General features: G+C 35.5%; 1 protein-coding gene across 1 annotated transcript in view; it reads left to right on the top strand.

The window, feature by feature from the left end:
* The window catches only part of DOCK4 (dedicator of cytokinesis 4), a 475,175-nt gene that overhangs the window by 406,478 nt on the left and 53,396 nt on the right, over positions 1–15,301 (top strand). The window contains exons 29-32 of the mRNA XM_061197939.1: positions 869–969; positions 1,697–1,755; positions 10,540–10,688; positions 12,395–12,480. Coding sequence (XP_061053922.1) covers positions 869–969; positions 1,697–1,755; positions 10,540–10,688; positions 12,395–12,480 — 395 coding nt within the window. The remainder of the gene's footprint in view (positions 1–868; positions 970–1,696; positions 1,756–10,539; positions 10,689–12,394; positions 12,481–15,301) is intronic.

The raw sequence follows: 15,301 nt of genomic DNA, 5'->3' as shown, positions 1-15,301 counted from the left end.
TAATTTACATTTCTTACTAGTTATGTTATTAATTAGTTATTAGTTATTAACTAGTTATTAGTATTGAATAATTATTGACTAAAATTCATATTTTGTAAAGAATATGTTCTTGATTTTTGTTCATTATTTTGCTTGGAGTATTATATTCTTTTTTATTTGTGAGAGCTCTTTATGTATAAAAGATATTAACTCTTTATAATGTTTCTCCTATTTATCTTTAATTTTACATGGTGTCAGTAGAAAAGTAGTTTCCTTCCATGATGTCCTCCATGTTTTTGGTTAGGTTTATTTTTGGGAATTTTATTCTGATCTCTTTCTGATGCTGTTTTTGGTATAAGAGAGCTTAGAAGATTTGTCTTGGTAGGGAATTTTTATATACTCTCTGAATTTAAAGCAATTAGCATATCCAAAAGAGTGTACATATCTTTCTTTTCAGTTCTACATGAAAAGGGGTTCCAAAAATGAAATCACACAGGAATAAAGTAATCCAACTTATACCTCAGCCTCCTTGGAGACACACAGACATGTTATAAGAGAAACAAAATATCTGCCATTTAGCATGTACCAGAGAGCTCATGAAACTTGGGATACAACATTGAAGCAATACAAAAATAGATAGTATTTATTTAGTTAGTTTACTTCTTTGTTATAGAAAATTTCACACATATATAAAAGTAAAGAGTATAGTATGATGAATCCCTCATGTACCCATACCCAGATTCAACTATTACCAACTCATGGCCAATCTTATTGCAGCTATACCCCCCATTCACTTACCACTTTTGAAGCAAATCCAAGATATCATGTCACTTCACCTGTAGATATTTTTGTAACCCCATAGTATTTAAATATCTCATTCTCGTTTTAGATCTGGGATTCCTACTTTTACCTTGCAGTCATTTTTATAAACCAGTTGTGTCTGCAGTTAGAGATGTTTACACCTTCCAAAAAGAAAAAGGTGTTAGAAAAGTAAGTACCAGTGTATAATCGGGTAAGAATATGAGGCAAATAAAATGTGGTGCCTTTTAAAGAGTATTTTAGTTCAAGTGATTCATAAATCAGATCTCCATAACTAGAAATCATGGTGGAGAGGCATTGACCAAGAGGACAACAAGCAATCCTTTCTGGAAATTTCACTATTTTGAACTTATTTAAACATTTTTGTCCTCAATCTTTCAGGATTCAAAATTACCATAGAAGCAAAAAATTATGAGACAAATCTGTTTTACTAAAGGATTTATATGAGGATTTGAATTAGAGGCATCAAGACATGTACGTTGTACACAGTTCCAGTTATAAAATGAATAAGTCATGGGGATGGTGGGTACAGCATGGATACAGCATGGTGACTATAGTTAATAATACTGTATTGCATATTTGAAAGTAGCTAGGAGAGTGAATCTCGAAAGTTTTCATCAAAAGAAAAAAATTTTTAAGTAGTTATGGTGATGCATATTAACTGGACTTATTGTGGTGACCATTTTGCAATATATACAGATATTCAAATTGTTACATTATACACCTAAAACCAATATGATATCAGTTATACCTCAATGAAAAGTCACCTGCATTAAACGTCTTCAATTAAAAACATATTGCCTTTTAATTCAGAATGATAGATTGTGTCCTAAAGAGACACAGATAACTTCTTTGTTCTGGAGTCTTTTTAACAGGTTTGATTTTTGTTCTATTTCAGGTATGGTGACATGCGGGTAACGATGGGTTGTGAAATTTTCAGCATGTGGCAGAACCTAGGTGAGTGATGAAAAAAGAAGCACCTCGATTTTATAGCTTATCACTGTCCTTTTAAGTGAACAAATGAAGAAGGACAATTTACCAATGACAGCATTTGAAACCAAATGTCTAAATCAATAGAGAAATCTATAGAGAGTAATTGACACTTTGGCATTGAATAAGGTTACAACTAATTCTGTAAATTGGTGTCTGTCTGAAAAATCACCTTTCTTTTGTGTGTTTCATTATTACTGAATGACAAATTTTATAATCTAACATTGTTCCAATAATACATGCTATTCTAGCAATGAGCTAACCTTTCAGAGTTTGGAATTGTAGCAACTCAAAATTTCTGGAACTCTGAATTGAGGCTCTGAATGACAATAAATTTAGAATAAACTTTATGAAACATTGACTTGAGCATCTGTACTCTTAGAAACTTAAAAACCAATGACCTATATCATGAAGAGTATAGCCAAACGATTTTAAAGCATCTGCAGTTGCTAAGAAACAATTAGATCCAATTGTGTTAATCTGCCACAGCAGATAGAGCATATTATCTAGCAAATTGGTTGCGTAGAAAAGAATAATATTTAGAAGATAAATTGTTTTAAAATCTCATTGGCATAGGGTTTCTTTATTGAAAGTCATAACTTATTTAATTTGGTATGTTAATTATGCAAGTTTATAGTATTCATTTGCTGTTACTGCATTGTAATTCCTCCTTGTGATTTATTAAAGTGATGGACCTATTTGAATTGAATATATAATGACCTGAAAGTATTATATCTTTTCTCTTGGGCTCATCTAAGCACAACTTGGAGATGACAGGATTTGTTTTCTGTAAGTGAAAATAGAACCATTATCATTTTACTTCAATTCATGTTACAGAGTGATTTTTGACCAGGATATCCCTCAAATGTACAATATATACAAGGCAATTTGAGGAAGCCTTGTTATATATAACTGAGCCCAGTGTTCAATGCTTGGTGATAATTTCAGGGAAAAAAAAACAAGTTAGCATCTTGAAAGTAACCTCTGACTGTCCAAAACCAGCCAGAAGAAGCCCATGAGGTGTCTTTAGATTCAGCTCAAAAATAACATCAGTTTGTCTTATTTGAAGAGCACTCCTCTCAGTCTTCATGTTTCATTGATTCTTTGTGTGTTTGTTTTTCAAAAACAGATCAAGACCCTTAGAATGTCCCTATTGCATTTGGCATTAATTTAGCAAAGTGTTTTCCAAAGAATGCTGCATTGAAATGCTGTTGTGGTTTAGGCTCTTGTTGGAGCTCAAATGATAAGACCAGGACGGATTCGTTTAAGTTAACAGAATGTTAGAAAACATGGCAGGTTAACCTCTTCTAGATAAATCTCAGCATTGCCGTGTATGGTTATGTCTGCATAAATCTTTCTTCAAGCCGGCATACCTGTTCCCTTAGGCCCGTGATCCATGGCTTGCTGAATAAAGCTGGCACCTTTTGTCTCACTAAAGATGTCATTGTATACTTCATGAACTCTTCTCCTCTATTTTGTCTTTAACAAAAATATTTCTACCCCTCTGGGTTTTATGTTATGTCTTAGTTTTCCTCAGAAATCTAGAGAATGTGAAAAGTCTCTGGAGCATACTGGCCCCCGTAACACGTTATGAGGTCAGTGCTCTTAGAACAGTGACACTCAGTAGACAGCATCACCTGGAAGCTTGTAAGAAATGCAAACTCTCTAACTCCTCCCCAGACCCGCTGGAATAGAATCTCTGAGAATCTCTGAGACGGGCAGGGCAGGCTGAGTTTTTACAAGTTCTCCAGGTGATTCTTATGCACTTGGCTAAAGATTAAAAGGCACTGCTTTAGACAACGGTCTCCCCTTTCTTTGTTTTTCCAGCCCTAAAGGCTAGCTCTAGCACTGTGTTAGAAAAGACTTATTATACTCAAGTACAGATTCCCAGCATGACATAGTTCAAGGATAGGGTGAGTGTACATTTTCACTTCATTCCTTGGTTTCTGCATTATTTCCCAAGAGTTGAGGTCTGAGACTTCCAAAACATCAGGTGAATTTTAAAGGTCATTGCTACTATACAACAACAGGAATTGGAGAATGTTTAGAAATGTTAAAAACTCTTTTCCAACATATATTTTTATAAATATGATAATAAAAATTAAGTATTCAGGATATTTTGACACCCTTGTAGAGCTTAAGTCAGTTTGTTACTTAAGGATATAAAAATACATTAGTTATAATTTGGTTTACCTATAAATATGTCATATTGAGTATTTTGAATGCTAAAGGAAAATTTATTCAGATAATTATAGATTTTCATTTTTAATGGAACAGGCCGGTAGATTCAGTTTAACATAATTCATAAAGCACTGGCCATGTGCAAGCTATTTTGAGGGATATAAGAAAAAATGGTCCATGCCTGTTAAAAGCTTAGTTTTTAAATCTGATATTTTAAACTTTTTGTCCAGTTTGTGTGGAGCAGTAAAAAGCTTGATAAAGACATATTCACCATGTTTTCGTAAAGCAAGTAAACTGTTATGATTTCATAATTTAAAATCATCAATACTTTTTAGTAGATACAAAAAGCACTAAGTTTGGGAAAATAAATTGAGTAGAGGAAATGCCCAGAGTCACTAAATACACAGTTACTTGAAACTTTCCAGTTGGTCTAATTTAGAAACACAAATTTTACTGGACAATATATGAAAATCAGATTTTGGTCATTGGTGTTTACCTCAGAAGTGTGGAAACTCTTCCATATGCTAGAAATAAGTTAGTTTTTGCGTTCTGCTGAGGACAAGGAAAAAAGGGGCATACATAATTTAGGGACTAGTCTACTTTTAAACATAAAGCTTTTTTTTTTGATATAACATGTATATCAAGAGTTCATATATCATCGATACATAATATAAATATTGCACTATACATACAAGTTTGCATACAGAAATGTATAGACAAAACATAAAGCTTTAGGATTTTCAAATCTGATCATTATAGCTCCTAGATTTACCTGTGAGCAGTGGTTCATATAGTAATTCTATTTTTAAGTTTTGAGGAATCACCATACTGTTTTCCATAACAACTGCACCATTTTCCATTCCTACTAACAGGGCACAGGGTTCCAGTTTCTCCACATCCTTGCCAGCACTTATGTCCTGGTTTTTTTGTTTGTTCTCATCTTGTTTTGTTTTGTTTTTTTTATAGTAGCCTCCCTAATGGCTGTGAGGTGGTATCTCATTGTGGTTTTGATAAAATAATTTATTTTTGAAGAGTAAAACAAATAGTGATAAGTGAACACCTTTTCTTAGATGTGTTATTCCTCAGTATTTTCAATTTATTAGTTGAAGGACTAAAAATATTCTGTTGCAGTGGGAGGGGAGTGGAGGATAAAATACCTAGGAATAAATGTAACCAGATGTGAAAGACGTGTGCACTGAAAACAGTAAGACATTGTTGAAAGAAATTGAAAGTGGCACAAAGAAATGGAAAATTATCCCATGCTCATGGAAGAATTAACATTGTTAAGATGTCCATATTACCTAAAGCAATCTACAGATTCAATGCAATCTCTATCAAAATCCTAAGGACATTTTTCACAGAAATAGAACAAACAATCCTAAAATTTGTATGGAACCACAAAAGACCCTGAATAGCCAAAATAATCCTAAGAAAAAAGAACAAAGCTGGAGGTAGCACACTCCCTGATTTCAAATTAAACTAGAAAGCTATGGTAATCAAAACAGCAAGGTATTGGCATAAAAACAGAAACACAGATCAATGGAACAGGACCGAGAACCCAGACATAAACCCACACATATATGGACAATTAATTTACTATAAGAGAGCAAAGAACATAAATGGAGAAACTACAGTCTCTTTAATAAATGGTGCTAGGTAAACTGGACAGCAAAAGAATGAAACTAGACCACCATCTTATACCATACACAAAAATTAACTAAAAATGGATTAAAGACTTGAATGTAAGACCTGAAACAACAGAATTCTGAGAAAAAAACAGAGAGAGTACACTCTTTGACATTAGTCTTAGCAATATCTTCCTGGATATGTCTACTTAGGCAAGGGAAACAAAAGCAAAAATAAACAAATGGGACTACATAAAACTAAAAAGCGTCTGCACAGCAAAAGAAACAATCAACAGAACAAAAAGACAACCTACCAAATGGGAGAAGGTATTTGCAAGTCATACATCCAATAACGGGTTAATGTCCGAATATATAAATAACTCATACAACTCAACAACAACAACAAAAAACAATTAAAAAATGGGCAGAGGATCTGAATAGACATCTTTTTCAAGGAAGATATGCAGATGGCCAACAGGCACATGAAAAGATGTTCAGCATCACTAATTATTAGGGAAATTCCTGTCAAAACCACAATGAGCTATCACCTTACGCCCATTAGAATGGCTGTCTGTCATCAAAAAGACAAGAAATAGCAGTGCTGGACAGGTTGCGAAGGAAAGGGAATGCTCATATACTGTTGGTGGGAATGTAAATTGGTACAGCCACTATGGAAAATAGTATGGAGATTCCTCAAAAAATTAAGATTAGATCTACCATATAACCTAGCAATGCTACTTCTGGGTATTTATCCAAAGAATACCAAAAAAAAAAAAAAAACAAACACTAATTTGAGAAGATATATGCACCCCTATGTTCATCAGCATTATTTACAATAGCCAAGATATGGAAACAACCTAAGTGTCCATCAACAGATGAACGGATCAAGAAGATGTTGTGTGTACATACAATGGAATACTACTCAGTCATAAGAAAGGTGAAATCTTGCCATTTGTGACAACCTTGAGGGTATTATGCTAAGTGAAATAAGTCAGACCATGACGAATACCATATGATCTCATTAATGCAGAATATTAAAAGTAAATAAATGAACAAACAAAATTAAACAAAAACAAACACATAGATACAGAGAATGGATTAATGGTTACCAGAGGGGAAGGGAGGTGGGGGAGGGTGAAATGGGTGAAGGGAGTCAACTGTATGGTGATGGATGCAAACTAAACTTCTGGTGGTGAGCATGCTGTAGCATATACAGAAGTCAAAATATAATGTTGTACACCCAAAATTCATATAATGTTATAAACCACTGTTACCTCAATAAAAAATGAGAGGGGGGAAGGCATGAATTTTCTCTCCAAAATTTATATGTTTGTACCTATACTTGCAAGGATAGTCTACAAAGAAAGAGGTTATTCTTTACTGCTGTGTCCCACCTTTGCCATTCATCATGCTGCAAGGTTAAGTTTTTTCTTTCTATTTTTAGTTGAACTAACATTCTTACTAAATATAAAGTGGGCTTCTCTTCCACATTTGCAAACACAGTGTCTTGTAACTGCTGTAGAAAAATCAATACTTCCCTAACAGGCTGCTCTGTGTGAATAAATATACAACAGCCCAAGTAGCAGGTGCCCTAAATACTTCAAAACAAGACCATGTGGCTGACAACTAGAGATGGGAAAAGTATACTAAATATGTGATTTAAAAAGAAATAATCTAAATGAAGTTTATTTTACCATTGCTATACATAGCTCAAGATTTTGCTTTGCGGATTGGATAAGAGTAAAATTTTCTATGGTGGAAGGCTTGTACGGGTTGCACAGATTCTTTGTTCCCAAACTGTTTTCAGTAGAGAAGGCTAACCTCATACATTCCTGCACAATGATTTAAATGTGGGTATGGCTTCTCTACTGTCCTAGAAAATCAGGCTACAAAATAGAGCATATGAATTTTGTTTGCATTATGATTGAAACAAGCCAACTGTAAATGACATGTTTTAAGACAATCAGGAAAATTTTAATATAGGCTGGTTTTAGATTAATTTGAGGAATTACCGTTTGCCTTTTTAGAAGGTGTGATAAAGGCATTGTGATTCTATATTTATAAAATGACCTACCTGTTAAAGATGCTTACTGATGTTTGTACAAGTAGAATGTTATGATGTCTCTGACTTGGTTTAAAATTTCCCAGGGGAAAAAAATAGTTGGGTTGATAGGTGAAACAAGATTAGCAAAAAAATGTTGATAATTATTGAAGCTAGATGATGGGTATGTGGGGATTTATTTTACTAATCTTTGTAATTTTCTGTACATTTGAGACTTTTCATAGTAAAAAATTTTTAAGAGAAGAAAATCACATTGTAAAATGTCTATAAATGGAAGACACTTTTTAAAAAGAGATTCAAGAATACTCAGTGAAATAATGGTAAATAAAATAAGTGCATGCTAATGATGTTCTTTGTTAGAGAGGTCAAAGGATGCCAGACTCAGGAAAGATTAAAAACAAAGATCCGTAATGTAGTGGCTCTGAATCTCATTCCACCATTGCAGGTGTAGGAGTACTATCCGGACTGGCAGGAATTTTCATTTTATTTTGTATTTCCTGCTTCTCTCATCCCCTTTCCCCATGCACACCCAAAAGCTATGCAAAAGCTTGGTGTCTTACACAGTGTCAAGGCAGCAGGGAGGTCCTCCTCATTATTAGTCACATGCCAAGATGGCCCTTGTCCTGAGTACAGAGTCCCTTCAGTCCGCGGTTCTGTGGGAGCACAGCATCTGTGGCTAGACTTTGAAGTCTTGCAGCCATCTCCTGGGGCAGGGTCACAAAACAGGTGTAAGGCTCGTTAATCTCAGGACTTGCTAGCCTTCATCTCTGCAGGGATCTCCTTCCCTTTTTCTCTTTCTTCCCCTCACTTGCCAGGACATCTTGAACAAGCAGTGAGTGGGTTTAGGCTTTTCCAATTGACACTAAGAGTAATTGAGTTCAGGTTGCTTCTGCTTTCTGCCCTGACAAAAATAACTATGGAAAGGAATTGCAAATGCTGGCTGCTAGTTACCTGCTTGAAGTGTGTATGTTGGGAGGATGGGGGAGATACAGGGAGAAGACCTATGAATTGATGTTTCTGTATATTCTGCCACAGTGAGTTTGTTGGTCTTGAAAGTATTGATTCTTTTGGAGGAAAATATACAAGTGTAGGCTTAAGGAAGTTTCTTTTTTTTCTAAATCTGTTTATTTTATTTATTTTTTTATATCTTTTGATGAATAAGAAGGAAGTGTTCTTGCTCTGATGAGGAAAACTAGGTAGTCCCTTGAGAAAGATAAAAGATTACCTGGGTCAAAAATAAAGGTAAGAAAGCAAGAAGAATTACAAGCCAGCTTCTTCCTCACACTTAATGGATGTATATAAGTCATTTAGAGATGATAAGAAACAATGAAGTTACTTTTGATGCAACATCAGAAAAAGAGGAAAGGACCATGTGACTGCAGTGATGTAAAGTAAAGGGGCTTTCAGATAGAGAGGGGCCTGCCAATTGTGTCCTATTGTCATCCCATATTGAGAAAAAGAGATGCGGGCCACATTCTGAAGACGTCTGAAATATCCCAGCGCACTTCCAGTCACAAAACACAGCGACTTCACAAACACCCACTTGGGTTTGCCCATCTCTGACCCTCATCCATCATTTTTCTCCTCTTTCCAGATTCTTTCCTTCATATTCTCCTTCCTTTTACAACCCCTCTAAAGTCAATATAAATTTAAACTGTATGTTTGCTCCCTGGATTTATGTATGTCCAAGTCTGTGGCCACCTTAATGCCTTCTAGGACAAAAAACAAAATAGAGGAAGTGATAATTAACATGAAGATATATAACTCCGAAATTGGCAAATAACCCTGAACAGCGTGATTGTGTGTATGTATTCAACACTTACTACAAAAGATCAAAGGTAGAAAAGAAGAAGAAAGAAAGAAATGATGCTCTTTCATGAAGCCAGCTCTCTTCTCCTCAGCTTCCGAGCTCATTCTTTGGGTTTTCAGTGTGTGCTTTCAGTATCATATGCTTTCATCCGTGATATGAAACGTTATACATGTAATGTACATACATGAACTGTACATGGTACATTTTCCATAGCATGCAGTTTTCTTATTATAAAAATAGAAACTCTGAGATTTAACATGGATGACTAGGATAATGGACTGAACTCCACACTCATATGCTAGACAAAATCATCTACGTCCAGCCCACCCGCCACCTTCCTTTCCTCTGAATTATCAATACCATACCTTTGAGCACTTGCTAAACACCATTTTGAGCTCACTATTATCACATTGTAGTCTTTTCAGAGAATTGTTCTATTTTTTGTTTGCACCAACATTTAAATGTTTCATTTAGGCTGTATGTTTGTTATCTAAAAAAGCAAGAAAATTATATAATACAGATAGAAACCACCTTTTTCATATATAAAAATCACCAGTAATATCATCACCCAAAGATAACCACTGTGGTTAGTATTAGGGGATATAATCTTCTAGACTATTATATATATTTTCTTTTTAAATGAAAGCTATACCTGTGCATACTGTACAGTACCTTGCTTTTTCAGTTAATTATATTGAAAAACTTCATCTGTGTTATTCTTCTTCAACCTCATTTTTAATGATTGCATAAGAATTTTAATGTGTGAATGTACAATAGTATACATAACCAATTCCCAATGATTTATGTAACGTTTAATTGTATCTTCTGGCTTTTTTTTTAAACTGTGGAAAGAGTAAATCCCTAGTTTTTTAATTAAAAATAATGAAGAAATATTAACATATGGAAATCTACTGTTTATATATCTGTTTAGGGGAATATTTTCTTGCTTGAGGAGACAACTGTAGTTGAATGTCTTCTTGTGACGACAGTTTTAAACACACTGTATAATACTAATTTTCTGAAATCTTATTAAAACTAAATATACTGAAACATAAATATTGTATTCAATTTAGGAGAGCACAAGCTTCATTTCATCCCTGCCCTGATTGGCCCCTTCCTGGAAGTGACCTTGATACCGCAGCCAGATCTCCGGAATGTCATGATTCCTATTTTTCACGACATGATGCACTGGGAACAGAGGCGGAGTGGCAATTTTAAACAGGTAGGCGGGTGTGCTCCTCAGAGCAGTGGGAAGAGTTTCACTTCTCTTTGAGCATCTCTGAGCCACTGCATTCAACTCTGACTTGCGGAATGAGCACCGAACCGGATTTCAGCCTGGGCTGCCTACTCCCAAGCTGCGTAGCCTCGGACACCTCTCTGGTACTGTGTTTCCCTGGGTCTCCGAGAAGCCCTAAAAAAACATTTCATTCCCTTTCAGCTAAAAAACTCCTGTGATTTCCTAGGTCTGTGTTTAAGAACTGGCAGAGACTTTATTTGCTCCCAGCTGGACACAACACAGAGGAATCAGAAGGTTAATGATTCTTAAAATCATTGACCTCTCAGTTGTCTGCACATTGTGTTTGGTGACTGGCTTAGCTTTGAACATTTGATGCACGGTATGTTTTATTGCTCTTTGCTTGAAGCATTGAGAATTAATTTAAAGGGAAAAGCAGTAGAAATTGTTGTAAAGGCAATTCTGAGGAGATGAGCCTAACATTTCTCTTTGACATAGGATCTAATAGCTCTGCTCCAGTTTTGGAAAGACAGACGTTCTTATTCCAAAACCAGTTCTCATAGCAGAAATCAACTGCTTTTGCCATGCCAAGTCACTCCTATTGGAGACAGCAGACCTACTATCTTTACGCAGTCATTGCACTCACCTATGTGCACTCTCCTGTGTGAAGGATCCTTCTTGCTTCTCCAGATGAAGGCCTTCTCAAGTCTTAGAAATGATTGTCAACTGTACAAGCAAGCTGAATGCATACATAGGACCCTCCTGTTGCCAAAAGCATGGCATTTCATCTGTATCAATCTCTACATTTATTTTCAAGAAAGCTAATACATGAATGAAAGGCTATTTAAAAATTGTATTGGGGAAGACCCACTTTTCTTCCCTTTTCTCTTTATGCCCTTATCGAAATTTGATTCAAAGGGAATAATTGTGTTTAGTCCCTTGACAAAGTCAAATACCCCTCCCTACCCCTAGTTGTTTAACTCTCTCTGGCCAGGCAGAGATTCTTCATTTTCCGTTTCCTCTGTTGCCTCCGACAGATGAGGGATATTTACTTCTGCCTTCCTGATACTGAAGTCCTAAAGGATTTATGTTCTTGAAAATATAAATGTTTTGACTACAGTTTTCAGGAAATATGTCCTTTCTCTCTCATGCTGCCTATTGCTGACTTAGAATATGTCTATGGATCTACCATCTGTACATGGTTAGGACAAATTCTCAACTTTAGCAAAGATTTAGTGTAACCTCGAGCTGCTTTGAGAAAGAAAATAGATACAAAACACATCAAAGATTTAAATGAATGTTTGTGGATATGGTAGTTTGCTGATGTTCTTATATATATATATATCATGATTTAAAAAAAAAAAAAAAAAAAAAGAGACTTGCCAGTTTTTACAGCTCCTAAATAAAGAATTCAAACATTTAAGCTGGGCTGCAGGCATTTGTGTTTGAATCAACAAATAGAAGTATTTGGCGACAGCACATGCTACCCTACCGGGAGTTTGAAGTATGTTCCTGCATCTAAATTGGCCCCCTAGAATTCTAAGGGGTTGTCTCCTGTTAACCACAGCTGATAATGTCACTTTCACAAAATTTACTGTGGCTTTTTCCTGTGCAGAAATAAATATGTTTCAGTATGCCTAGAAAATCCTACTTGTGAAAGGGAGGAAAGAGAGTAACGTTTGGGTCTGTTTCAGGTGGAAGCCAAGCTCATTGACAAACTGGACAGCCTGATGTCAGAAGGCAAAGGTGATGAAACATACCGTGAGCTCTTCAACAGTATGTGAGTAACATGTTTATCTCAAGTTGATTCTGTTCCGGGGATTTGGTGTCAGTGCTAAGCAGCTGAGAGCTACAAAGACAGCTTGGGTCTCACAGGAGTGCTTTGTCTTTGTGGAGCGTGAAATAAAGGATAATTGCTTAACTGGCAAATGGATCTTGTTATGTTGATGATTAGACGTATCTCCTTGTATTAATCTCTGATTACGGCAGGTCACAAGTGTTATATAACAAATTCCACTCTTTTCATGCCTAATAATTTTTAAACTGGGGCTGCAAGATAATGATTTTAAACAGGGTTAAGAGTGGGAGAGGAAAAGACACAATAGTGGTGTGATTGTCGTGTTTGTGCACAGTGCTTTCCGAAGCGAGATATCCTTGGTTGATTTGCTGTTGGGAAAGTTAACCTAGTTTGCATCTGTTCTTCAACAATTGATTTAATTCATCGATCCTTATTGCTCATTCAGCATTATTAATTTCTTCCTAAATGTTTCTTATTAGAATATCACAGAAGCAAGTCGTTTTTAGTAAATTCTGTGATTAGGATTTGTATGGAGGATAGAGAAATAATATTGTAAGGAGACTTTGAGGTTGTCTTACTAAGGAAAGAATATGATCACTATCATAAGATGAAGTGCTTGCACCAAGTATTCATCCACTGTGTGAAATGGCCGGAGAGGATACATAAGAAGGTTCTAGTGCTTTAGGATTTTAATTCTAGCACTTGTTTCTTCTACAGCTTTCTATGGATCTTAGTCATTTTCAAACCTTTTATACTTATGAAGTGTTTCTTTTTGAAGGAAGAACCAGTTCATTGTGCTTGGGAAATGTTTGCAGTTCTTTCATAAGTGCAAAAACAATTTAGCAATACATTTTTCTATCACAAAATACGCTTTTACTTATATTTACACCCAAGTATCACCTAAAACTAAATATTAATGCTTTAGTACTGATAGCCAAATACAAAATTCTGTAATTCGTTTTATGATCATAAATTTAGGGCAGTGGATACATTAATATATAGGTTTGAAAAGTACTATTAGTGACTGATAGATTTCAACTTGCCTGATTCAAAATCATTCTTGAAGCTTTTAAGAAAATTATATTGAAAGGAAAAGCCAAGAAGGGGTACACAGATTTCTTGTGGTTTTAGTGGTGGATGATAAAATACATTCTTTGTACTGAGTCCTGAACAACGCCATTTTCCTCTGATACTGTAATTAAACTGGAACTTTTAATAATTATTCACCAAGCCCTCATTCATTCTAGTGTACAAAGCATCTGTCTTTCACGACAGCTGGAGTTTAGCAAGAATTCTGATTAAAACCTCATCCAATATAATAAATTGCTTTTGAAAACCACTCTCAGTTCAGTTACTAGTCCTTGGTTTGAACAAAGAACTAAAATGAGAAAGCACTCAGTGAAATGAATCTCTTGAGATTTGTGATTAATTATTTATGATAAATTCACAAGATTAATAAACACTCACATAGCTCCATAGTGCGTCTTATCGACTTTAATAAAGGCCTGATAGCATGCAGTTTGGATTGCTTGTGTGTAAATATGGCTTTGAAATAGAAGATGTACCTTGACATTAAAATCAAACCAATAATTAGAATATTAAGCCTCTATAATTAGACTATTTTAAGGTGCCTGATTCATTCAATGGAGATTTTTATTCTTTTGTTGATTTTTAACATAGTACTAGAAATATTACTATAAATATTTTTCTTTCATTACTACCTGGGCTCAGAAAAGAAAGTGAAAATCCAACTGTATTTCAGGAAACAATAAAATGCTTTTTTGGTAATAGAAATCACAATGAATTAGTATAATCACAGTGAGTCACTGCACACATTATGAATTAGGAACACATGCCACTATGGTACAGATTCTCATTTGTTCTCTGTATTTCATGTCTAAAACTTCTTAAAATTTGTTCAGAAGCTGAAAGGAGCTCACTGCTTCCTGAAAATGTAGTATGTACTTGCCAAAATAGCCTCCTTAGAATGAGACTGTAAATTTATATAGTAACTTCCTTCCTAAGAACTCATCTTTCGCTGACCCTCACGTTATCTGCATTTACCCACACTACATCTTTTTGAAATAAACAGGGGTCAGGATTGATTGTGTTTGATAATGCTGAAATTGTGGATCATTGCCGTCCATGGGATATTCAGAATAAGGTGTCAGAATGAAATTCTGCTTCCCTGGATCCACTTCATTCACTCATTCAGCTTCATTTATTGAGCATCTCCCTGGGCTAGGTGCTCTTCTAAGGCTGAAGATGCAGCAGTGACTGGGCTGTAGGAGCACACAGTGGGGTACCAGTAGCCTCGGGGGTTCTAAAGGGGCTTTCCGGAAGAGGTAACCTCCACCTCAGTCCTTTACTGTGCTCTATCGTGTGTTGCTCTAAATAATTCAGTAAGACTGCAGATCATTTCATAGATCTTTGTTTAGTGATCGCACATTTAATTATAGTTTGCAGACAGAGGATTAGCTATGTAGCACATACTTAGGTATCTAACTCTTCTCTTTGGATTAAGAAGAGTGTGCACAGACACAGGTGTTTCATATAAGTGCTGGCCTCCACACAATCCTGTTACGATACAGAGGGAGGTAGACTGAGGGTCAAATTCTACACCCTTCATATTCCTTCACAGAGTAAAAGCCTGTTGGGCAGTGTGTCATCCTGCAGGCCCGTGACTTATCCTGCTCTTCAATGTTACGGGGTCCCATTGCCTATCAATTAGCAATAAGAAATCACCTTGGAGTAGGGGGGGAGATAAATTAGGAGTTTGGGATTAACATAGACACACTTCTAT

The sequence above is a fragment of the Eubalaena glacialis genome, chromosome 8 (genome assembly GCF_028564815.1).
Source record: "Eubalaena glacialis isolate mEubGla1 chromosome 8, mEubGla1.1.hap2.+ XY, whole genome shotgun sequence".
Lineage (NCBI taxonomy): Eukaryota > Metazoa > Chordata > Mammalia > Artiodactyla > Balaenidae > Eubalaena > Eubalaena glacialis.
The sequence above is the reverse complement of the archived record's forward strand: the minus strand, read 5'-3'. Positions and strand labels throughout refer to the sequence as shown.